Raw genomic sequence first — 27,271 nt, forward strand, 5'->3', positions numbered from 1 at the left:
ACCGCAGAGCTTGGAAGAGAAGGAGCGCCGTTTTACTTTTTCAATGTAGAATTGGCTGGAATTGAGATTGGACGCCATGTCGCGTTTGAGCCCCTGATGTGCCTAAACAGTGGAAACCCCCCACAGGTGACCCTATTTTGGAAACTAGACCCCTTAAGGAACTTATCTAGATGTGTGGTGAGCACTTTGAATGCCCAAGTGCTTCACAGAAGTTTATAATGCAGTGTCGTGAAAATTAAAAAAAAATTTTTTTCCACAAAAAGATTTTTTAACCCCAAGTTTTTATTTTCACAAGGGTAACAAGAGAAATTGGACCCCAAAATTTGTTTTCCAATTTGTCATGAGTATGTTGGTACCCCATGTGTGAGGGGACCCCTGTTTGGGCGCACGACAGAGCTCGGAAGGGAAGGAGCGCCATTTTGGAATGCAGACTTTGATAGAATGGTCTGCGGGCGTTATGTTGCATTTGCAGAGCCCCCGATTTACCTAAACAGTAGAAACACCCCACAAGTGACCCCATTTTGGAAACTAGACCCCCCAAGGAACTTATCTAGATGTGTGGTGAGAACTTTGAATGCCCAAGTGCTTCACAGAAGTTTATAATGCAGAGTCGTGAAAATAAAATAAAAAATTTTCCCACAAAAAAAGATTTTTTAGCCCTCAAGTTTTTCTTTTCACAAAGGTAACAGGAGAAATTGGACCCCAAAAGTTGTTGTCCAATTTATTCCGAGTACGCTGATGCCCCATATGTGGGGTAAACCACTGTTTGGGTGCACGGCAGAGCTCAGAATGGGGAAAGCACCATTTGACTTTTTGAGCGCAAAATTGGCTGTCATGTTTGGAGACCCCCTGATGTTCCTAATCAGTGGAAACCCCCCAAAAAACTTGAAAAACTGCATCCGCCGCCTACGTTGTGCACAATTTTCACAACGTGCGTCGGTACGTCAGGCCGATGCATTGCGACGGCCCGGTACCGACGCAAGTGTGTAAGAAGCCTAACCCTAGCCCTAACCCTAATCCTAGCCCTAAATTTAGCCCCAACCCTAACCCTAAATTTAGCCCCAACCCTAACCCTAATTTTAGCCCCAACTCCTCTAGCTGCTGGCCGGCAGATCATGGCGGGCACCCTGCGCATGCGCCCGCCATTTTCTTACCGGATGAAGAGGGGACGCAGGAGGATCCAGGGACACCGGTAAGTATAACAGGGTCCCCAAATCCTCCTATTTCTCTGTCCTCTGATGTGCGATCACATCAGAGGACAAAGAATAGCACACCACTTTTTTGCGGTCGCCGGTAAACAGTTAATTACCGGCGATTGCAAAACAGGGGTCGGTAAAAACCGACCCCGATCATGTACTTTGGGGTCTCGGCTACCTCCGGCAGCTGAGACCCCAAAGATCCTCCTGGTGCCGGCCGGCGTGCGCACTGCGCATGCGCCCGCCATTTTTTGGCCGGAACAAGATGGCGGCACCCATCGGGAGCCACGAGGAGCACCGTGGGAGACAGGTGAGTATCGGGGGGCGACCGGGGACCCCATTTCTCTGTCCTCTGATGTACGATCACAATCAATGACAGAGAAATTAAATGGGAAATCGTGTTTTGTTTTTTTTTTGCGACCGCCGGTAAACGGTTAATTACCGGCAATCGCAACCCGGGGTCGGTAAAAAAACCCCGAATCATGTTCTCTGGGGCCTCGCTACCCCCGGTAGCCGAGACCCCAGAGAAAATCCGACTCTGGGGGGCACTATTCAATTTATCCACAGCGCCGTTAATTAACGGCACTGTGGTTTAAGTACCCTTAACTACCGCCATTAAAAGGCGTATCGGCGGTCGTTAAGGGGTTAAAGAAGACCTGTCACCAGTTCAGAAGTGACCAGTTTTTGCTCTTATTTGATTCCTGCTGCTCCCCTAGGTATTCTGTTTTGGGTTTTCTTTTGCTTGTTTTTTTAAACCCACCATTTAGTCCCAGAGTAATGGGCTTTTTTATTTAGTGCTTGTTTTTATGGTCTTTTCTGGCTCACAGGATCCTCGGGGGCGTGTCTTTAGGCTGCTCTGCATAATTACCCTGTGATCAACGCTCCCTCTTGTAAAGCTTCTAAATATTAACAGTAAAGGAAAAGTCCCAAATCTCTGCAACCATATGGCAGATTTCAAAAAAGAAAAAACTAGTAATTAAAAGTATAAACCAAAAGACTGAAGCATATTCATCACAAAAAAAACCTATTACCTGTGTAATAGTTTGGGAGTTTAACCACCTTATTGTTGATCTATGCACTGGCACTTTATAATTTTGTAATTGGTACGTATACCCTATCCCTATGGTGCAGCACACGTTTCTATGGGTGCACCCGCACTGTATATTCAGATGGTTCTGTTCATGATACTAAGGTTTAAAATGTAATTGACTGCATTTTTTATTGTAACTCTTTTTGTAAATAAAGTATACCCCTTTTTCTTGTGGGTGGTCTTCGCGGGACTACTATTGATGATGGTATCTGGATCTGAGATTCTGTATTTGGTAATTAAAAGTAGCCTGTTTTTTTACTCGGTGACAGGTCCTGTTAGATATTAAAGCCAGGCAAAAAGTGCAAGATTTTAAAGAAGATCCTCCAGGAAAAGCTCCTCCTTCTGGGAGTTCTTGGAGGAGTTTTTAATGATCCTGAAGCAATTTTGAAGAGTTTTCATTCAAAGTTGTGGATGAGGTTTTTTTCTTTCCTCAAGTGTTCTTTGCAGCCCAATATTTCAGAAAATGCTTCATAGAAATTAAATGTGCTTTATTTTTTTCCACTAGACTTTTTAAAAATCTCTTTATGAAAACAAAAGGAAATTGACTAAAAAATCACAAACAGTAAAGCAGATTTCTTATAGAAATGAGTAGAGAGAATTGAGTTTTCTAAGCATTTTTTAGAAGGAATCTGGAGATGGTTCACTTAAAAAAAAAAACTCTTTATGAACGTAGCCTTAGGTGAAGGTGGACTCTAGCCACCCTCTTGCTAGACTGATATTATGTTGAACATGTTGCCTTTATGATTTTGCATTGTTATTCTTGTTTATTGCCAGGTTACAGCACTGCCAGAGGATGATGATATGTTTTAGTTGTGAATTTCCAACCCTCACATGGACATATGTTCAGTGCACTTGTCTATGTTTGGTCTCTTCATTTACAGCATTTCATTGTGTGTGTGTGCTGTGTACCGATAGCGAATGCTAGGTTATATTAATAATGCAGCAAGTTAGGAGTTAAAAGACTGTCTGTTGTAGAGGAGAGACTAGCACAGAGAGTTTTAGGAATAGACAGAGGTTATTTAGGGGATGGTTTCCCTTCAGGCAGTGTCAGTTTCAGATGGACTGTGTTAGTTACTGAGAAATAGCTGGCGGATGAGTATAGGAAACTTCTTGAACAGTGTGCTACTCAATGTTAGGGCTCATGCAGACAAGACAACCATATTTTTGGTCAGAATGTGATTCGACAAGACATCATATCGCACTTGGACCAATGTTATTCTTTGGGGCCGTGCACATGTCACAGGAAAAAATTGCAGCATGCCCAAGATGGATTCGATTATCGGATCTCACTCGGTCAGGCAAATCAAACAGTCAATATCGGAGTCTGATTTTCATGGACTGACAGAATGGAGAAGATGAAAAATTCTTTTTTTTTCAATCTTCTCTTCATCTGAGAAAACTGGATCACACTGTGATCAGTTTCTGATAGGAGTGTGATGAGCATAATCAGCCCGATTCTCTCGGACGAGAGAAAATATGCAGGTGTGACCCAAACCTTATAGAGGGGAGATTGCCTCTGTGACTATCCCAGGCATAGGAGACCAATCACTAGTAAGGTTAGGAGGAAGAGAACGCCCTAACAAATCCTCCTGAGAGAAGATAAGAACCAGGGAGAAATGGCAAGTGCATGCTACCTGAAATAGTTGTGGGAGTCAAATTCGGGATGAGCTGAAATACAGAGTTCAATTATGGTCTTCCTGAATTAGCTTCCATGGCGCCTGGTGAACACCTCCAGATGCAAGAGAGGAGCGGATAGTTGCACCTGAAAAAGCCAGAAGCCAAAGACAGATGAAAGAAGTTAGTGATTCAGGAGGGGACCATCCGATTCTGGAACTGGGCACTCTGGAGTACAGAGACAAAGAATGGCAGCCCCGGAGAGCAGTTGCAAATACCAACACGAGTGTGGCCCTCACTGGAACCACAGACGAGTGATTGTCTGAGATGCACCTTTGTGTATTAACCGTAATGTACCCTTATGTGTGTACTGCTTATAGTGTAGGGATTCCACTTTCTGCCAGCATTTCAGATAGGCACAGACGCGAAGACTCATTGTATAAACTAAATAGATTTCTTTCAGTCCATAAATCTCTCCAACATAAACAGAAAATTGCCTTGACTTGGCACAAAGTAACAAAATAAACAAAACAGTTCATACTGTATATGTGAACAGAGGCTTTGCAGACCTAGTCAGCCTCTTGCAGAAATGACCTGTACATCAAAGGTGTTTCCACCTCAATTTACAGCAGATGAACTCCCTTTTATAGCCTGTTTCAAATCCTGGAACTTAAGGTAAGGGAACCGCCAGTCCCACCCAACTATTTGGCCATTCCAAAAACCCGGACCCAAAATCCAGGACTATTAAAAAAAAAAGATACTTCTCAGCACTATATATACTGGAGCCTGCTTCTCTGGGTCCTACATCACCGAGGCTTGTCACCTCGGTGACATATACCTCCCGTCCAGGACCTGCCCAGCTGCCACCTTACAGTAGATACAACATTACTATATTTTCTTTATTAGTCACGAGCAAATGGTGAAGTCAGACCAGAGCAGGTTTTGCAAAACAGGTCGTCACAATTTTTTCACTAGCAAGGTCATTCCCTCTCCCCCTTTACTCCTCTGCTTTAATTGAAATGTTCTCCGGCTAGCTTTCTCTTTATTAAATATTATGCGATTATTCTAATTAGTGTCATATTCATCAAATTATGTCATGTTCTTCTTATTAAGTATAATTCACTTATCTTCCTCAAATTGGAAACGCTCGAGTCGGGTTTTCCCAAAGAAGAGAATTTTCTTCTCCTCCTTTAAATGCAATAAGATTTAGAAACGGAGGCGTTCTGGCTGCGCTGCCTGTCAGCTCGGTAAGCAGAGGAAGAGAAAAGAGCATGAATATTTCCAGACATCGAACTTATACGGGGGTAGAACAAGCTCCTTGATTAGAAACTGTGCCTACTGGCAGTGCGGACTCACACGTTCAGAGGAACTTCACTGAAGATCTACTGAGATGTCCCGCTCGCCCACAGCAAAGACAATCTGTCATGTCAGAAACCCATCCTTGTAACATTTTGTTTGTCTGTTTCTTAGTTTTACTATGGTAAATTGTAAATTTGGACAAACACATACAAAGCACTTGTCATTCTCGTAATAACAGGTTTATTTAAGCATTCAAAAATAATTGCACCCTCTGGTTAAATTCACATTGTAGGATCTCTACTGCAGGCTGCCAATTGAAAAGTCTTAATTTTAGCAGTGCCAAGTCTTAAAGGGATTTCCCACCATTAATAATGATTGAGCATGGTATGCGATCAATTCCTGATCAGTGTGGGGGGTTCTATGTTCAATCATTGACTCATTCCTGGTGTATTCCTGCACATAAGCAATATTCACTCAACATTTTTTGTTTCAGGTGGGTTTCAAGCGGGTCTGGTCCAAAAGTGCTCAAGATAATCTTCCTATTCATTTTTAAGTAAAATATGACATGCTGTTCATATGGTAAGGCTTTTGATTTACCCACTGCAGATTTCCAAAAATGACAAGACTTTAAAAGAAGTGAGCAACGGTTCTTCAGGAGACGAAGTGAGCAACCGTTCTTCAGGAGAAGTGAGCCACCATTCTTCATTAGGAGAAGTGAGCAACCATTCTTCATGAGGAGAAATGAGCAACCATTCTTGAGGAAGAGAAGTGAGCAACCATTCTTCAGGAGGAGAAATGAGCAACCATTCTGCAGGAGGAGAAGTGAGCAACCATTCTTCAGGAAGAGAAATGAGCAACCATTCTTCAGGAGGACAAGTTTGTAACCATTCTTCAGGGGGAGAAGCAAGCAACCATTCTTCAGGGGGAGAAGTGAGCGACCATTCTTCAGGGGGAGAAGCAAGCAAACATTCTTCAGGGGGAGAAGTGAGCGACCATTCTTCAGGAGGAAAAGCGAGCAACCATTCTTCAGGGGGAGAAGTGAGCGACCATTCTTCAGGAGGAGAAGTGAGCAATCATTATTCAGTAGGAGAAGGGAGCAACCATTCTTCAGGACGAGAAGTGAGCAACCATTCTTCAGGAGGAGAAGTGAGCAACCATTCATCAGGAGGAAAAGTGAGTAACCATTCCTCAGGAGGAGATGTGAGCATCCATTCTTCAGGGGGAAAAGTGAGCAATCATTCTTCAGGGGGAGACGTGAGCAACCATTCTTCAGGAAGGGAATTGAGAAACCATTCTTCAGGAGATGACGTGAGCAACCATTCTTCAGGAGATGATGTGAGCAATCATTCTTTAGGAGATGAAGTGAGCAACCATTCTTCAGGAGATGAAGTGAGCAACCAGTCTTCAGGAGGAGAAGTGAGCAACCATTCTTTAGGAGGAAAAGCGAGCAACCATTCTTCAGGAGGAGAAGCGAGCAACCATTCTTCAGGAGGAGAAGTGAGCAACCATTCTTCAGGAGGAGAAGTGAGCAACCATTGTTCAGGAGGAGAAGTGAGCAACCAATCATCAGAAGGAGAAGTGAGTAACCACTCTTCAGAAGATGAAGTGAGCAACCATTCTTCAGGAGATGACGTGAGCAACCATTCTTCAGGAGATGAAGTGAGCAACCATTCTCCAGGAGGAAAAGCGAGCAACCATTCTTCAGGAGGAGAAGCGAGCAACCATTCTTCAGGAAGAGAAGCGAGCAACCATTCTTCAGGAGGAGAAGTAAGCAACCATTCTTCAGGAAGAGAAGCGAGCAACCATTCTTCAGGAAGAGAAGCGAGCAACCATTCTTTAGGAGGAGAAGTGAGCAACCATTCTTCAGGAGGAGAAGTGAGCAACCAATCATCAGAAGGAGAAGTGAGTAACCACTCTTCAGAAGATGAAGTGAGCAACCATTCTTCAGGAGATGACGTGAGCAACCATTCTTCAGGAGATGAAGTGAGCAACCATTCTTCAGGAGGAAAAGCGAGCAACCATTCTTCAGGAGGAGAAGCGAGCAACCATTCTTCAGGAAGAGAAGCGAGCAACCATTCTTAAGGAGGAGAAGTAAGCAACCATTCTTCAGGAAGAGAAGCGAGCAACCATTCTTCAGGAAGAGAAGCGAGCAACCATTCTTCAGGAAGAGAAGCGAGCAACCATTCTTTAGGAGGAGAAGCGAGCAACCATTCTTTAGGAGGAGAAGTGTGCAACCATTTTTCAGGAGAAGAGAGCATTGCAACCATTCTTCAGATATATTATACCTGGAAATCGCTTAATAATGTACAATAAAAATCAATGAGAAGGCAAAAAACAAGCTTGGAACTTGCCTGAGAGTCTTTTGGAACGTTATGTTAGCACTTTTGTGTAATACGCTTTACTTCCTGCTTAATAAACTTAAAAAAAATCACCAAATCTCCCCAAAAAACAAACAAAAAAACCATGGAAAAGACTCCCTGCACCCCCAAAAAAAGTTTATAAAAACTGCAACACAAAAAGTTTACAAACAGATTCAGCAAAACCGCAAAAATACACTTCAGGAAGAAAACCATCAGCATTTCCTCAAGCAGTTTTCACTTGAAAACCTTGTCGATTGGAAAAAAAAATTGCCACATGCACATACCCTTAGATGGACATTAATAAGATTGGAACCCTAAAGTGTCAAAAAAAGTCAAAGAAAACATTTCTTCATGAATCGGGAAGGTCCAAATGGTTCCTGCTTAACCTAGTAAAAGGCCACAAGATTCTTAGATAAAAAGAAAAATTTAAACACAGTACAAGCTTTTTGTGAACATTGGGTAACGAATGACCCAGAGGGGTGAGCAAAGTAATAAGCTATCTGGACTCTGTTTTTTAGTGCCAAGAGGTGTTCGCTCTCTTCTTCTCCAATGAAGAGGTGAATGTCGCCAAACGTTGGAAGAACATGCAACCTAGTTAAGATAGGTCAAAATTAACCTTAATATATAGCATAATGTAACAACCCTGCCGGCATCACTGCATGGCCTTCCATTCCCCATCTGCCTGTTACATCTACTCACTCACCCAGTGCCATGCTGTGAGATCTGTCTGCTGCTGGTTCCATGCCATGTGCTTCATGGCGGCCTGCTCTGTGTACACTTCCTGGCTGTGTGCATAGGGGGGCGGCGCCAGCCACTCCGGATTCTTATTGAGACTGTGTGCACCTCCCTAAGGTGCTTCTGGCCAATAGCCTTGAGGCCTCTGATACTTAAGGCATCCTCGCTCTTGGCTCCGCCTCCAGCGTCCCCGCTCTTGGCTCCGCCTCCAGCGTCTCCGCTCTTGGCTCCGCCTCCAGCGTCTCCGCTCTTGGCTCCGCCTCCAGCGTCTCCGCTCTTGGCTCCGCCTCCAGCATCTCCGCTCTTGGCTCCGCCTCCAGCGTCTCCGCTCTTGGCTCCGCCTCCAGCGTCTCCGCTTTTGGCTCCGCCTCCAGCGTTTCTGCTCTTGGCTCCGCCTCCAGCATCTCCGCTCTTGGCTCCACCTCCAGCGTCCCTGCTCTTGGCTCCGCCTCCAGCATCCCTGCTCTTGGCTCTGCTTCCAGCGTCCCCGCTCTTTGCTCCGCCTCCAGCGTCTCCGCTCTTTGCTCCGCCTCTAGCGTCTCCGCTCTTTGCTCCGCCTCCAGCGTCTCCGCTCTTGGCCCCGCCTCCAGCGTCTCCGCTCTTGGCTCCGCCTCCTGCAGCTCCGTCCTTGGCTCTGCCTTCTCCTTCTCTATTCTCTGCTCTGCCTTCTCCTTCTCTTCTCTTAGCTCCACCTTCTGCTCGTACTCCGCCTCCTGCGATTCAGCTTTTCTTCCACTCTTGCTCTATCTTTATTCTGCAACTTTCCATACTGGTCTCTACCTGTTCCTTTATATTCTCCAGTCTGAACAGGTTCTTACCTGTTTCCACATCCACATCCATCTGAATACCAGTTCCTACCAGAGTATCAGTCCTGTCTGCCTGAGTGCCAGCCGCGCCCGTCTGCCTGCCTGTATCTCCGTCAAGCCAGTCCGCCCGTCAGGGCCTCTGCCATACCCGTCTGTCAGCCAGTGTCACAGCCGTGCCTGCCTGCCCGTGTCTTGTCCCCGGTGGGATCAGCATCCGCAGTCCGACTTCACCCTGGAGTGGTACCTGGTAGCTTCCTATTGCACAAGTCTGACCTCACCATCAGAGGCTCCAGCGAACACCTAGGAAGCTACTTAGTTACGCCCCTTCCAGGGAAGTTCGGTCTGTGGTTCAGTGGGGCCACACCCCCAGGTGCCCGCGCCAACCAGTCTCGGCGCGAACGTTACACATAACACTAATACTATAAAACCTCTTCTGTGCATTAATTTTAAGGGTGGTAAAAAAAACCTTTTTATTATTCATCATACTATTTACAACTGCCTTTTTTATATATACAGTGGAATGTAAAAGGTTGGGCACCACAGGTCATTACTGTTCTTGTGCATATATAAGCAAATTGAAAATGAAATGATCTCTAAAAGGCTTAAAGTTAAAAACACATTTCCTTTGTATTTTAGAAAAATATATATATACTGCAATTAGTTCCTAGTAGCACTCCTCCCTTTTGGAAGTATCACATCTTGTAAATGCTTTTTGTAGCCAGTCAAGTCTTTCAATTCTTGTTTGAAGGATTTTCATCCATTCTTCCTTGTATAATTCATCCAGTTCAGTGAGACTCCGGGATCGTCTTGCATCCTCTGCTATTTTGAGGTCTAGCCACAGATTTTCAATGATGTTCAGATTAAGGGACTGTGAGGACCATTGTAAAACCTTCAGTTTGCACCTTTTCAGGTGGTCTGTTGTGGATTTTGGTTTGTTTAGCATCATTATCCATTTGTAGAAGCCATCCTATTTTCAACTTCACCTTTTTTACAGATGGTGTTGTGTTTGCATCAAGAATTTGTTGAAAATATAATTGAATTTATTCCTCCCTCTACCTGTGAAATGTTCCCCGTGACATTGGCTGCTGCACAACACCAAAGCATAATTGATCCACCCCATCCTTAATGCATAGCAAGATGTTCTTTTCCCTAAATTCTGTGCCCTTTTTCCTCCACCATTGTTCATTGAGACCAAACAGTTCTGTTTTAACCTCATTGGTCCACAGGACTTGTCTCCAAAATGCATCAGGCTTTTTTAGAAGCTCCTTTGCATTCTTCTGATGCTGAATTTTATGGTTAGGATACAGGAGAGGTTTTCTAATGATGACTCTTCCATGAAGGCCATATTTGACCAGGTGTATATGAACAATAGAACAATGTATCACAACTCCAGAGTCTGCTACATCTTTCTGAAGGTCTTTTGCAGTCAAGAGGGTTTTTTATTTGCCTCTCTTTCAATCCTACGAGCAGCTCTCTCTTAAATTTTTCTTGGTCTTCAAGACCTTATCTTGACCTTCACTGTGTCTGTTAACTGCCATTTCTCAACTACATTTCAAATTGAAAATGCTTTGCTATCTTCTTATAAACTGCTCCTGCTTTCTGGGCCTCCTTTTCAGAGTGCTAGGCAGATGCATATGATAGTGAACAAACCATAACCCAAACAGGCTAATTAAGGTCTGAAACCTTGGTCAAAGTTATCTGAGCACACAAATCTTAACTGTTCACAATAACAGTAATTTTGACCACTGGTGCCCAAGCTTGTACATGACCAAAAGTTTGGACACATCTTCTCATTTAAAGATTTTTCTGTATTTTCATGACTATGAAAATTGTACATTCACACTGAAGGCATCAAAACTATGAATTAAGACATGTGGAATTATATACTTAACAAAAAAGTGTGAAGCAACTGAAATTATGTCTTATATTCTAGGTTCTTCAAAGTAGCCCCCTTTTGCTTTGATGACTGCTTTGCACACTCTTGGCATTCTCTTAATGAGCTTCAAGAGGTAGCCACCGGGAATGGTCTTCCAACAATCTGGAAGGCGTTCCCAGAGATGCTTAGCACTTGTTGGCCCTTTTGCCTTCACTCTGCGGTCCAGCTCACCCCAAACCATCTCGATTGGGTTCAGGTCTGGTGACTGTGGAGGCCAGGTCATCTGGCGTAGCACCCCATCACTCTTCTTCTTGGTCAAAGAGCCCTTACACAGCCTGGAGGTGTGTTTAGGGTCATTGTTCTGTTGAAAAATAAATGATGGTCGAACTAAACGCAAACCGGATGGAATAGCATGCCGCTGCAAGATGCTGTGGTAGCCATGCTGGTTCAGTATGCCTTCAATTTTGAATAAATCCCCAATAGTGTCACCAGCAAAGCACCTCCACACCATCACACCTCCTCCTCCATTCTTCACGGTGGGAACCAGGCATGTAGAGTCCATCCGTTCACCTTTTCTGCGTCGCACAAAGACACGGTGGTTGGAGCCAAAGATCTCAAATTGGGACTCATCAGACAAAAGTACAGATTTCCACTGGTCTAATGTCCATTCTTTGTGTTCCTTAGCCCAAACAAGTCTCTTCTGCTTGTTGCCTGTCCTTAGCAGTGGTTTCCTAGCAGCTATTTTACTATGAAGGCCTGCTGCACAAAGTCTCCTCTTAATACTTGTTGTAGAGATGTGTCTGCTGCTAGAACTCTGTGTGGCATTCACCTGGTCTCTTATCTGAGCTGCTGTTAACCTGCGATTTCTGAGGCTGGTGACTCGGATAAACTTATCCTCAGAAGCAGAGGTGACTCTTGGTCTTCCTTTCCTGGGGCGGTCCTCATGTGAGCCAGTTTCTTTGTAGCGCTTGATGGTTTTTGCCGCTGCACTTGGGGACACGAAATGCACGAAATCCAACTTATTAAACCTGACAGGGCACACCTGTGAAGTGAAAACCACTCCTTCAAGATTGTTGGAAGACCATTCCCGGTGACTACCAATTGAAGCTCATCAAGAGAATGCCAAGAGTGTGCAAAGCAGTCATCAAAGCAAAAGGTGGCTACTTTGAAGAACTTAGAATATAAGACATATTTTCAGTTGTTTCACACTTTTTTGTTAAGTATATAATTCCACATGTGTTAATTTATAGTTTTGATGCCTTCTGGGCAGCTGCGGGCCATATCCATGGCCCCTTACCAGCCTGAGAATAGCAGCCCACACCTGTGAGTTTTGCCGGGTTGGTTGTAAAATATAGGCGGGACTCCACGTCGGATTTTCTTTCATTCATTCTCCCCTGCTCGCGTTGCTGCCAGGACAGCAGCAGACAATGGATGAAAGCCACGTTCAGCACCACACGCAGGGAAACAGCGGCTTACAGTAGCGCTGTTTCTCCCGTGGTAGGCCATGCACATGGAGGAGATTGTACACTGTTCTCCGTGTGCACGTATTCGGGACATATTGCGGTACATGCTGCCGGGAAAAAACTGACATGTCGACGTGTTTTGCACATGGACACATGGTCCATGAAAGCACGCTGACATGTGCATAGACCAATTCAATGGAATGGGTCTACGTGTGTCAGTGTCTCAAAAAAATTGTCACTCCACGTACAGGAGGCACTGACGTGTGAAACCGGCCTAAAAGGGTAAAATCTAAGGTGTCTGCCTTGTAATGAAATCCTATCATTTTTAATTGATTGTGTGTTGTTAATAAGTTTGCGGTTTTGAGGATAAACCTTCCACACATGTGGTCGACTCAATAATGATCATTAAAAAATGTGTTTTAAACAATTCAACTAAAACAGATTAAAGCTGCACTCTGAAACGCAATAGCATGCAAACATAGAATATATAAAATTGGAACTGCATTACTGCTGTAGAAAATAAGTTAAAAAATAAAGTTACTTAGCAAGTAAATTGATCAATTCATGTGTGCCAAACAGCCAACGACAAGGTGTACCCCTGCTGCTGGGACCCTAACCTAACATAACACCTCTCCCGGACTGAAAGCCATAGGCTGATGGGTGGAGGGCTCAGACAGAAGGCGTGTATTACAAATATCAAAAGACTGACAGGTACTTACACACAGAAAGACAAATGTGAACAGGAGCAAGCTAAGAGAGGCACTCTCACAAGATTGCCTTGTGCAGGCGTGTACTACGGAGGACAGAGAATGAACTTCAATCCAATATTGCAGCCAGCGGGTAAGGAAAGGGTGAATCAAACACCCAAAAACCCCGCCCCTATGGCTGAAGATTGTTCCCTCCAAATTCAGGTGACAGAGTCCCTTTAATGTTTGGAAGGAACGGTCAGTCTTTTGATATTTTTAAAACCCACGTCAGCTCACATGGGTTATGGGTGCATTGTTACCCTAAATGAGTAATGGCCACGTCCCAAATTTCTGTCCATATGACTGTAACAACAGGGATTTGTATGTCTGTGATCCTTCTACAGTTATTCTCTGGAAATGGGCCAGACAGGACAAGCTTGTGCCAGGAACAGTAAGTGCAAGGGAAGGTGAGGCTGTCATATTAGGAAGATCTTTGCTACTGCAGAAATGCCTTGTGGCTGCCAACCGGACCATGTCCCCTGTGCCCGAGTGATTGCTGCAGACAGAAACCTCCTTGAACGGTTCTGTACCATGACTTGCCCCTAATTTTTCTGCATTCATTTAATAACTACAGTACCTGGTCTAGAATTTTCGGGAGTATTCTGACCACCAACATTCACCATCTCTCAACTGGAAAGGTAATTCATGAGGACAGGCAAGAGATCGACTGGTTGATCACCAGACTTGTTAAAATGGGTCCTTGATTAACCCCCTCAGTTCAACAAGGTCAAATATGAGCGCATGCTCATCTGCTCCATTCAAGCTCGCCCCTCTAGCAATCAGGTGGAGTCCACTAGTTGGATCAAACAATTGAAGAATGTGAAGGACATCGGATGCATTTTTTCATTCTACTTAATTGCATTTATTTTTGTGCAAAAATTAATTTTTGCAACTGGTATTTCATTAAAAACTTTTCACCATTCGTCTTTTACAGCCTCTGTGTTGCGCTGGTGTAACATTCATTTCTGTACTAGAGATGCGCAACGCCAAACTGAAAAGTTTGGGGCTTATACCGGACAGTTAGTGTCCGATACTATACGCCGAACATGGACTTCTCTCGGAAGTCTGGTGCAATGTTTGGAGTTTCGGGGGAAGACGAGAGAGAGATTTTTTTTTCCCCATATACAAGTCTGAGTCTCCATTGTTTTCAATGGGGTTCAGGTTCTGGTACAGTACTAGTGCATGAATCAAACTTTGGACTAAAGTTCGGGTTGGGTATCGGAACCCGAACTTCCTCGGGTCCGCTCATCCCTAGTCTATGCTCACTTCTGCCTCTGTTTCAGTCACTAAATTGTGCTGCACCTACACAACCAGGTCAACACGTCAGCAGTTCTGTTTAGCAGTCTGGGACTTGTGGTACCATCCAAGCAAGGCGCTTGAGGGTTAATACCTATACATTGTTGTCTCGTTAACTCCCTGCTCTGAGCCTTGGGTTTGGCTACACAATAAGAAAACCCCTGGCCACCTGCTTCCAGTTACGAGCTATAGGTGTTACTTGGTGTGGTTTACTTTTTTGCTCTACTGTGACTTAGTTTTCTATTCCCCTTCCCGACCCTAGGCTTGATGATAGATCACCCTCTTGGTACTGTCGCAGCTTTCTGACTATCCTCTGCCAGACCGCTCCATCGGCCAGCAGCCACTCTCTGGACTCATGCTAACTCTGCAATCCATCTCAAGGGGTTAATTAGTTTACAACTGGGAGAGATGCTAATGCTACTAGCCGGGCTGTAAACCATGGAGGAATGAATGAAATGCTGCCTGCGCAACCTCCCCACCTGACTGGACATGAACTCATTAGCGTGGGAAAGTCTCTGAACAATTTCCCACGCTGTCAAGTTCACCTCAGGTCAGGCGTGGAATCATTGCAGCCTAAGTGACGTCAGCAGTAGTCGGCCCTGCCTGACCTGAGGTGAACTTGACAGCGTGGGAAAATGGAGATATGTCCAATGTTGATACAAGTGTTGGATCAAACTCAACAATGCAAGTATAGGGGGCCATGAAAAATCGGACTGCACTCAGATGACATCCGAGTGGGATCTGATTTGCTTGGACTGTCAGAATGGAAAAGGTGGAAAAACTATTTTTTTTTAAATTTATGCATGCACGAGAAAAATGGCACTCGTGCCAAACTCTGATCAGAGTAATCAGTCCGTTTTCTCGTGTGTGAATGAGACCTGAGAAAGTTCAGCTCCGAACATGTAAAACCCCGTGATTCCACAACGGCTCTGTAATATTATATGGGTCAACTTTGAGATGTTTTCAGTCTTGTATCATTTATTTTCTCCTGTTCTTTGCGGCTTTCCTCCGCACATTTGTTTAGTATTTGCTGTAGAATTTTGACACATTAGTTTTAGATGACTTTCTAATAACTTTCAGGCCTTGGGCTGGGACTCGTATTGTTTTGAAGGACGCAGCAGAATTCTTTGAATTTTTTTTCTGTTGGATTTTTTCTAAGAAGTGGCAATAAACTAATAGGAAGCAGGCCGACAGTGTATATGGCCAATAATGACAAAGAATGATAATAGGAATTTCCTATTGGCTTATGAAGTTTTGCCAGGAAATAACACTTCCACCTTCAGTGTGCAGGAAAGAGAACCGGCTGAATGGCTGCGAACAGATGGGAAAATGGAAGAGAATTGTTATTTCTATGGCATGCCCTGTAGGAGGTAGTGATATGCCCAATGATAGTAAAAAAACAAAAGTCATAAGGGTTAAAAGATGCCAACATTTTTGCATAACTTCTTAAGGAAAATATCAGTAAAAATCATTATTTGACTGCACCATAAAGCTATGTTCACACGTTGCATTTTTGTTGCATTTTTTTGTTCTGCAGGCAAAAACCTGCTCAAAGAAGCTGCTTGCAAAAAACAGGTTTCGCTGCAGTTTATTTGCTACGTGTTTGTTGTCTCTTGTGCATGCTGATAAAGTTTAGTCCCCCCCCAAAAAAAAATTATGATGTAACGTTCTTAAATGCAGCAAAACCTGATACTTGCATTTTTTTCTGCATTTTTTGCACTAAGGCTAGTTTCACATTTGTGTTTAAAAACGCAGCGTTTTAAATGCAAACGCAGGTGGTGAAAAAAACGCATGTAAACGCGTGCAAACGCTGCGTTTTTTAGACGCATGCATTTTTGCATGTGGTAAAAAACGCAGCGTTTTGACGCGTTGACATGCGTTTTTCCTGCGTTTGCGCTTTTGTGTGTGACAGCTGCCAATCATCAAAATCAACTAGAAAACCCACTATAAACAGAAATAGCTAGGTTTAGGGTTAGGGTTAGGATCCCTAGGGTTAGGGTTAGGGTTAGGATCCCTAGGGTTAGGGTTAGGATCCCTAGGGTTAGGGTTACGGTTAGGATCCCTAGGGTTAGGGTTAGGGTTAGGATCCCTATGGTTAGGGTTAGGATCCCTAGGGTTAGGGTTAGGATCCCTAGGGTTAGGGTTAGGATCTCTAGGGTTAGGGTTAGGGTTAGGGTTAGGGTTAGGATCCCTTTAGGGTTAGGGTTAGGGTTGGGGGGGTGGCTTATCAGTGTATATTCTTGTGTTTTTATATTGAAACGCATGCGTTTAAAAACGCAAGCAAACGCATGTGCTTAAAAACGCATGCGTTTACATAGACAGCAATACGTTTTTTGCAAAAAACGCCTCTAGAAATTACTACATGTTGCATTTCCGCAACAAAACGCAAGCATAGAAATGACGCATGCATCGTCAAAACGCGGCAAAACGCATGCAAAAAAAGCATGCGTTTTTAATGTTAAGTATAGAAAATAAAACGCATGCGTTTTTTTGCGCTAAAACGCAGCGGCAAAAGACGCAAATGTGAAACCAGCCTTAGCCATTGTTTCCTATGGGTGAAAAAACCTGCAAATACGCAGAAGAAAACGCTGAAATAAGTGACATGCTGCAGTTTTCCCAAATCAGTCAGGAAAAAAATCAATGTGTGTGCAATGAGAATTACATGTGCCTTTTCTGGCGCTTTGCCTGGCTCTTCCCACTTGCCCTGTAGTGGTGGCTAGGGTTGAGCGAAACGGGTCGAAATTGTTCAAAAGTCGCCGACTTTTGGCAAGGTCGGGTTTCATGAAACCCGACCCGACCCCAGTGGGGGGTCGGCCATGAAGTCGGCGATCTTTTGAATCTGGAATCGGAATTCCGATCCCGATTCCCGATATGTTTAAGATATCGGGAATTGGTATCGGAATTCAGATTAAAGTGTAAAATATAGAATTAAAATAAAAAATATTGCAATACTTACCCTCTGACGCGCCCTGGTACTAACCGGCAGCCTTCCTCCTTCGAATCCGCGCTTCTAGGACCTTGCCGTGACGTCGCCCTCGGAAGCGCCCTGCTTCCTTCCGACAGCCTTCCTTCCTAAGAATCAGCCCTTCCAGGACCTTCGGTGACGTCGCGGGTGACGTCGCGGCTTGTGATTGGCCGCGCGAGCGGTCACATGGGCGGCCGCGCGGCCAATCACAAGCCGCGACGTCACCGCGACGTCACGGCAAGGTCCTAGAAGCGCGGATTCGAAGGAGGAAGGCTGCCGGTTAGTACCAGGGCGCGTCAGAGGGTAAGTATTGCAATATTTTTTATTTTAATTCTATATTTTACACTTAAATATGGATCCCAGGGCCTGAAGGAGAGTTTCCGCTCCTTCAGACCCTGGGAACCATGGAAACCCAATGCACTGCATTGGGTTTCGAGTTTCGGCCGACCCCGACCCCGACTTTTTTATAGGATCGGCCGATTTCACTCGACCCGACTTTTCCAAAAGTCGGGTTTCGTGAAACCCGACCCGATCCTATAAAAGTGAAGGTCGCTCAACCCTAGTGGTGGCAAGTGGGGTTAATATTTGTGGGGTTGCTGTCACCTTTGTATTGTCAGGTTACATCAAGTCCATGGCATAGTAATGGAGAAGAGTCTATAAGACACCTGTCCATTACTAATCCTATATTTATTTGGTAAATAAAGACACGGCCAAAATAAAATCATTTCACTGAAAAAAATGACACAGACTCCTTTATTAATCTCAATTAAACCATACTTACTGCAACGCCTAATTCCCTGAAGCCCTCGATCTCCTGAAATAAAAGTAAAATAGTAAACCAACAATATACCCATACCTGTCCGTCATTGTGTCCAATGCTGTAATCCATGTCTGGGAGCTAAATAGTTTTCAACCTGGATGGTGCCAAGATGCGACCGCTCAGCTGAAAACCAATGGTGAATGAGCTGCTGGAAGCAGTGGAGGGGCAGCGGAATCACAGACAGGGAGGAGAAGACCCAGTGCACTGTCCGACCCCTGTGCACCAAAATTTGATAAACAGAAAACTTCAAATGATGATTACAGAAGAATGACAAATTGGATTTCTTCACCAAAGGTGTCATTGTAATCACTATTACTGCACAATTCCAGCCGTGTCTTTACATGACAAAATTCTGCTGTTTAAAGACCATAGACAGCTTTGACATGGAAAAAGGACTTTTACCCATAGTAGCGGTTCCCTTTCCTTTAGTTAATAAAATTGCATTAAGTTTGTCTGCAATTCATTCATTTTAGACCCCATGATGTGCAGTGTGCAGCCTGATCCGAGTTTCAGATTTTCCACGCATGGAGTGTCTCTCTCTGTAATACAGGTTGGATGTGAGTTCTGTGTGTTTCCAGGTTTCCCTCCATCACCTTTCCTGCCGCAAACCTACAATACATGTTTTGTTATATATGGTTAAAATAATGTAACCACATAGGTTGCCATTTGGTTCTTGACTATGACCATATTATGGCTAGCAAATGTGTTGAGTAATGGCCAAAGGTGTTTGGACTATGAAGTTAATCATGTGATCACCATAGATAGAGGATCTGGTAAAGGTTGATCCCATCCCTTTACATGAACACATGCACACTTCTGCCATGTTTGACATATCATGGCACCATGACTGGTGACTTCCTTGTCATTTCTTTACTCTCCTGGTATTTTGGGCTGTATACAATATATTATAGATTCACTTCTTATAGATCGCTACTTAACATATCTCCGGAGGGAGATCTGTGCCTGCAGCTTCATAGCCGGGGATGTGATTGTACATTCTATCTGCTTAGCTCATTACCTGGATCTTAATTACCTTTTTTGCCTTCTTCAAGGATCATCCATCAGCGCTGAAAATCCTGGTGAGATCTAAAGAGGGAGAACTGCTATTGAATGTGCACAGGAACGAGTAAGTACAGTTACTACTTTCGTCAGTATTTTATGTTTGGTGTTGATGGTGGTGCGGATCTTCCTGCACGTCACGTCATCGTCCTGCCCTGCGGAATGTGATGAATGTTTGTAAATAAATGGCGGTATTCATTATTAGAGGAGTTGTCCATCTTATTGGGACACTTTTATTTTTACTTAAATGCATGTAATTGGGACAAAAAAAATCATTTTTGCTACTGGGTTTCATTAATTTTGCACCTTCTTCGCCAGCTGATTTATGTCCACGGACCACATCAAAGTTGAATGTGCAGAGAAACAAAGAGACTGGTGCAACATTTTTAATGAAAGCCAATTGCACAAATTATTTTTTATCTCCGAATTCATTCATTTAATTTAAGAAAAAAAAAGTCAGCAAAGATGGATAACCGCTTGTATTAAGTAAAGTTTGGCAAAATCTCCAGAAGACCCATCTAAATTGAGCCCCAAATGTTTACTCAAGGACCAATATATTGATGACGTATCCACAGGCTAGGTCATCAGTATCAGGTCGGCAGGGTCGGACACCCCATAAATCGGATGTTATGAGGTCGGCCATATATTAATTGTGTACAGAGCCCAGTGTGGCTACATCTAAGTGTCCATTCTTGGATTTTGCAGATCACTTTCTTTTCAGTTCAATAGGAGCGGAGCTACAGCACTCAGGAGTGAACGGAGCGGTGCTGTTCGATGGGGTGCTGGGTGTCGGACCATGCTGATATAATCTTCATTGCTTATCCTTTGGGAAGAGTCATTGAAGCCATTGAAGATTGCAGCACAACGTTCGGACTAGCCGGCAGCTCTACCGACCCAAACATGGCAGCTGCATGTACAGGCTGTCGAGCTCGGGTGGGGAGGACCGATGGCCAGTCCGAGTATTGCGTTGCAAGACAAGGAGTTACAAACTCTTCTCTCATAGTGACAGAATACGCTCACTGATGAATTCTCAGTTAATCCATTCAGCAGCCATCAATAGCCAGTGCAACACAGCGGCTATAGAAGGCAAACGGTGCAAATTTTTTTTATAAAACCCAAATACAAAAATTATTTTTAGCCCCTGCAGGGGGTTAGACCAGATGACCCAGGAGGTGCCTTCCAACTCTACCATTCTATGATTCTATGAAATACTTGTATTTTAAGAGAAAAAAAAAATGTTCCCCCAAAGGTTGACAACCCCTTTAAGAACGAGCACTAGCAAGAAACTGAATATAGAAACAAGAAAGTAAAATATTGCAATCCACTGCCGTAAACCATCCATTTTAATTCAGTTCCCTTTAATTGTTGTTATTAAAGTGTCAAGTGGCGGAAAATGTATTATGTGTAATTATGAGGAACTCGCATCTTACCGGTCTTGTACTGCCGCACTGAACATTACTGGCAAAGGCGTCAATACAGAAAATCTATGGATTTTTATATTAATGCAAAATATATGTTATTAGTTTTGGAGAAATGGCTGCGATGTTCTGTTGTTACGGGAATATACCGCGCTCTATGGGCAATTTTACTATTTCACAAAATAAAGGTAACATTTAATTGAAACATAACGATACTGAATAAAAAGGTGAGGATTGCCGTCCCTTTTTGAAGCCAAGCCGTCCTGGAAATCAAATGATCCAGCATCTTAAAAACCCTTTAAAAATGTAGAATAATGCCGAACACAAAGTAGATTGGGGATCTAAGAAAGGGGACTGTGACTTTAAAGGGAATCGGTCATCACTCATCAACTTCATCTGAGAGCAGCATAATATAGGGAAAGAGACATTGATTCCAGTGATGTATCGCTTAGTTTACTGTATGCAGCAGTTATGATACAGACAGAGGTTTTAGATGTAGCAGAGCTCAGAAAGCTATCTCTGCCCACACCACAGTTAACTGTGCACACTGTATATTGACAGCTGCTAGTCAGTGATGGGGGCGTGGTTGGACCATGAAGCACGGGTGCACTAGTCTGGCAGCGATAATCTTCTGCTAATAAAACACTGATTGTATTGAAACAGCAGCACACAGCCTAATAACTGACTCATCACTGGACTCAGGGTCTCAGCCCCTGTCTCATGCTGCTCTCAAGTTCCATATCAAAAACCTGTTGACAGATTCCTTTTAAAATGTACTAGTAGGGAATATGGAAGGAAATTGCATACTTACTAACTGTTCCCAGTTTGCCAAGACAATGAAAAGGGTGGGATGTATGTAAGCCCCCGAAAAGTGGGTATTTTGGGGGTCTTCCTTATTGTTTTGAGATGTCTAGAGGATTGGGCTTAAATATCCCTATTTTGGGCTTTCAATGGCAGGTAAGTAGAAGATTGTCTTAGTGAAACAACCCCAGAGACTGCCAACCTGATTCATGTTAGAAGCTCATGGGAAACTGGGAACTTTGTTTTCTCACAAGCATGAAAAATTACAAAACAGTCAGACTGGGCATGAATCTCCAAGTTAGTACAACAGAGAGTTTGTGAAACACGGAGATATGGCAAATCTTTGTTTTCCTATATGTGGATATCACCTGTAGAGATCCCAACATACAGTGGCATGTAAAAGTTTGGGCACCCCTTTTCGAAATGACTGTTAATTGTTAAACAAGTTGAAGATGAAATGATCTCTAAAATACCAAATTTAAACATGACACATTTTCTTTGTATTTTAAGCAAAAAAAAAATGTCATTTTTTACATTTTGAAAACTACAAAAAGGCAAATGGGCCAATGCAAAAGTTTGGGCACCCTGCATGGTTATTACCTAGTAGTTCCACTTTTCAAAGTATCACAGCTTGTAAACGCTTTTCCAGACAAGAGTCTTTCAATTCTTGCTTGAGGGATTTTCAGCCATTCTTCCTTGGAAAATTCTTCCAGTTCTGTGAGGTTCCTGGGTCGTCTTGCATCCTCTGCTATTCTGAGGTCCGGCCACAGATTTTCAATGATGTTCAGATCAGGGGACTGTGAGGGCCGTTGTAAAAGCTTCAGTTGCACCTTTTGAGGTCGTTTATTGTGGATTTTCACGTGTGATTAGGGTCATTATCCATTTGGTGGAGGCATCCTCTTTTCAACTTCATCTTTTTTTACAGATGTTAACCCTAACCCTAACCCTAGCCCAACCCTAGCCCAACCCTAACCCAACCCTAACCCTAGCTTTAACCCTAGGCCCAACCCTAACCCAACCCTAACCCTAGCTTTAACCCTAGGCCCAACCCTAACCCTAGTCCAACCCTAACCCTAGCTCTAACCCTAGGCCCAACGATAACCTTAGCCTAACCCTAGCCCCAACCCTAACCCTAATTATTTTATTATTTTTACCCAACTAAGGGGGTAATAAAAGGGTGTTTGATTACTATTTTTTTTTTTAAATTTTGATCACTGTGATAGGAGCTATCACAGTGATCAAAATGAACCAATAGGAAAATTCTCCTATTGTTGGCGGGTGCCGGCCGGCAGATCTCGGAGGGTGCACTGCACATGCGCCCACCATTTTCTTCCCTGAAGAAGACCCCTGGTAGCCGAGACCCCAGAGATTTTCCTACACTTGAGGGGGTGCTATAACCTTATTCCTCAGCATGGTTAAAAATGCAGTGTTGAGGATTAAGTACCCTTAAGGGGTTAATGTTGCAGAATTTCTTATGTAAATCAGGTTAATTGCATTTTTTTTCATTGCGTTTTTACTGCGTTCTTTTTTACATGCGTTTTAGACGCTGCAGTTTTTTTTTCTATTGTTGGTGTGTCACGCTTTAATTAAAACTGCCTCCTTTTCGATACTTCCTGATATTTGGCTTTCTCAAAACTTTTTTTCGATATACATGTGCCGATTGCGTGCGTTTTTTTTAACCTGCAGATTTTCTGCATTCAGTACTATGGTGAAAATCTGCACAACATAAACTTAATGTATCTACTCGAGAAATTTTCAAGTTGCGGATTTGAAACATCCGCCGTAGGTCAGTTTTTATAAATCCCATCCACTTTGCATATTGGGAAATCGGAAAACATTTTTGATGTAGATTTTGTTTTGGATTATTCCTTTATGATGTTGAAGTTACTGAAACACAAATTACATCCTTAAAATAAATACAATATTATGATACAATAATTAAACAACAATGAAAAAAAAAATGTTGCTTTTGTTGCCAGTACAGTAATTGGTCTTAAAAATAAAAGTTTTAGGAAATGTCAAAAGGAAACCTAAAAATGTAAAAGCATAATTAAGTAACAAATTGGTTAATATTTTATTTTGATGACTGCTTGGAAAAAACAAAATAATCAAAACCTCCTTCTAGAAAGAAAAAGCTTTGAGCAGTTGTAAATAATACATTTACAATATGTTAATGGCGCGACGCTCCTAAATGTTTTATCAGCTCGCTGCCGATAGATGAGCAATCCTAATTAATCCATTTTTATATTTGCTCAGCCCAGAATTAGGTGTCACAATTTTATGATTACTCATTACTCTCCTGTCATCGCTAAAGCATTGAAAAAATGGGAAGATAAATGGTTTTATGGGCTTTTTATAAAGTCCTTAATGAATTACAACAGGAAAGAAAAGAAGAGATCTGTGTGTTCTCCCACCACTGAGTTACTATCCATAATAACACCATATATTGCCCAGTGGGTTCATGAATAAAATTATTATCTGTCAATATATCTGCCCTTTAGGACCCCTAATGTGCATAGACAAAAGTGGAAGAAAGAGTATTAAGTGCAAGGATGGTTAATCAATATCATAATCATTCCTATTGCAGGTTAATTTAAAGGGACGCTTATTTAATACATGATTCTTTAATTGATACTGTCATTTTAACAAACTTAATAGCATAAGTGAATATAAGAACCTTTGCAATACGTATTATCAGAGAAATATGGTGATTTCTCCACTTATCAGCCATTTCTCTTCCACTACACCCTATCTATCATGGTCAAAAGAAAATGGGCTGGAATGCAGAGGGAAGGGGGTGGAGGAGCAGAGTGGATGAAAGAGACACAGATGCAAAAACCTATGTTGCTGCTTTCAATTCTCTCCCGAGAGCTAGATTCACAGTTACACTGCTCTGTTCTGCTGTATTATGTAGTCAATTATGCTGCTTTTTAGTAAGTGTTTATCTCAGCCGAGTGCTAGATTCACAATTACACTGCTCTGTTCTGCTGTATTATGTAGTCAATTATCATTGTTTTTAGTAAGTGTTTATCTCGGTTGCGTGCTGCATTCACAGGTACACTGCTCTGCTGTATTATGTAGTCAATTATCATTCTTTTTAGTACGTGTTTATCTCGGTTGTGTGCTGGATTCACAGGTACACTGCTCTGCTGAATTATGTAGTCAATTATGCGGCTTCTTAGTAAGTGTTTATCTAAGTTGAGTGCTAGATTCAGTTACACTGTTCTGTTGTATTATGTAGTCTATTATGATTCTGCTTAATAAGTGTTTATCTCAGTTGAGTGCTAGATTCACAGTTACACTGTTCTGCTTTATTATGTAGTCAATTATGCGGCTTTTTAGTAAGTGTTTATATCTCAGTCGAGTGCTAGATTCACAGTTACACTGTTCTGCGGTATTATGTAATCTATTATGATGCTGTTTAGTAAGTGTTTATCTCAGTTGAGTGCTAGATTCACAGTTACACTGCTCTGTTGTATTATGTAGCCAATTATGCTGCATTTTAGTGTTTATCTCCGCCGAGTGCTGGATTCACAGCTATACTGCTCTGTTTTGTTGTATAATATACATAATTATGCTGCTTTTAGTGTTTATCTCACCCAAATGCTGGGTTCACAGTTACACTGCCTGTACAATGCACACCATTATGCTACTTTTTAGTAAGTGTCTATCTCAGCCAAGTGCTGGATTCACAGCTACACTGCTCTGTACTGCTCTATAATGACTTCCAAATTGCTAATATGCACATAGAGACAGGAGAGCACTGAAACTACAGGCACACTTTAAAGCATAATGTTGGTCAATGTCACAAGGTTTCTTATCTTGCTATGAGTGTTGAGTGAGGAGTACTCAGCATATTATAGTATGTTAATAGAATGAGCAGTACACAGCACAGCGCCATCTATGTGTATGGCTTTGTCTGGTACTGCAGCTCAGCCCATTCACTTATAAAAGCAATTTTGACTGAAGATTCTGAACATCCAGATTAGCTCCTTGATACATAATAGGAACATTGGATGTTCATGTGGTAATGACTAACTCAGTTGTTTGCAAACAGCAACTTGCTGACAGTTTCCGGGAAGCAACAGTATATCTTTTTTTTTCTCTACTAAAAAGTAAGCAAGATAGGTAACATACATATATAAATATATGATATCCTGTATTTTTCAGATTTGCTGGGTTGCGCTTATAGTGTTTGTTTCCACTGTGGATGCTGTTTGCTGATGTTAATCTACATAAAAACCCAAGGAATTATAAGGCGTCTGGTCAAAAAACAGGGATTGTCTTGCAGCGAAATGACAGCTGTTAACCATTAAACCTTACATCAGGCTCCTCTGATGAAAATTGTATTTACTTTATTCGTCGCCTTAGGCCACACTGAATAAACGCGCTTTAAATGAATAATCGCTCCTTAAATCCGAGGTATATATGCTATGCACAATTACAATGTATACATGATTATTTATGTTATCCATCACATTTATGAAAATGGCTCAACCAAAGAATAAATCTGAGGGTGTCAAAAAAATGGGGTGTCCACAGATTCAGGTCATCTTGTGGAGAATGAACGGGGTTATTACTGTATTTTGAGAAAATACTGTTTATCTGCTGCAGCTCTGCAGGTCTTCTCATGGATTAGTTTCTGCTATACAGTTTTCGATATTTGGTATTGGCTATCCCCATCTCAAACTATCGATTTGACAGTTTTCTACCTATGCACAGTTTAGGCAGAAAGCTGTCAATCAGTCGGTGTGGGCGAGGTTGTACAAAACTCAGCATTGAAAGGACTAGCAGAGCTGCAGCAGATAATCTACAGCAAGAAGCTCAATGAGGATCTGGAACTCGGGTGCTTGCAATAGATGAGTCCCGTGCACCACTCTGTTGTACACGCACACCTGGTGCAACCATCCACAAGGTTGTAGTAATACAGAGAAATCCGGGAACCAGGGCACCAGACGTTCTACCTTTTGGTAAATTTATTAGTACAGAAAAATCTCAACGTTTCAGCCATGCAGAACCTTTATCAAGCCATGCATATCTCTCTTTGTTTATGGCTTGATAAAGGCCCTACACTGCTGAAGCATTGCGATTTTCTATTTTTTACTAATAAAGCTAGCAAAAGGAGAACGTCTGGTGTCATGGTTCTTGGATTTCACTGATTTGGAACCCAGGAACCGTCCTCTGCAGAGCCCTTTTTAAAATGGTAGACATGGGGGAAAAAAAATAACAAAACAAATAAAGAAGTGCATGTAGGCTGAGCAAGTACAGGTAAGGCTACTTTCACACTAGCGTCGTTTGGGATACGTCGCAATGCGTCGTTTTGGGGAAAAAAGGCATCCTGCAAAGTTGTCTGCAGGATGCGTTTTTTCCCCATAGACTAACATTAGTGGTGCAATGCCACACGTCGCAACCGTTGTGCGACGGTTGCGTCGTGTTGTGGCGGACCGTCCGAACAAAAAAACGTTGCTTGCAACGTTTTTTGGAGCATCGTGTCCGCCATTTCTGACCCCACATGCGCGGTCGGAACTCCGCCCCCACCTCCCCGCAACTCATAATGGGGCAGCGGATGCATTGGAAAAAGCATCCGCTGCCCCAGTTGTGTGGCGCTTCCACAGTATGCGTCGGTAAGTCGGCCCAACGCACTGCGACGGGCCGAGTACGACGCTAGTGTGAAAGTAGCCTAACAAAGGAAATCCACATAAATTCAGAGTGCGGACTTTGAGAAGC

The 27,271-nt window shown here is 42.9% G+C and overlaps 1 protein-coding gene across 1 annotated transcript in view; it reads left to right on the plus strand.

Moving 5' to 3' along the window:
- ADAM12 (ADAM metallopeptidase domain 12) overlaps positions 1-27,271 on the plus strand; it is a 636,998-nt gene that overhangs the window by 88,092 nt on the left and 521,635 nt on the right. The window contains exon 3 of the mRNA XM_069753950.1: positions 19,319-19,392. Within this exon, the coding sequence (XP_069610051.1) occupies positions 19,319-19,392 (74 nt within the window). The remainder of the gene's footprint in view (positions 1-19,318; positions 19,393-27,271) is intronic.

The sequence above is a fragment of the Ranitomeya imitator genome, chromosome 2, assembly GCF_032444005.1.
Source record: "Ranitomeya imitator isolate aRanImi1 chromosome 2, aRanImi1.pri, whole genome shotgun sequence".
Lineage (NCBI taxonomy): Eukaryota > Metazoa > Chordata > Amphibia > Anura > Dendrobatidae > Ranitomeya > Ranitomeya imitator.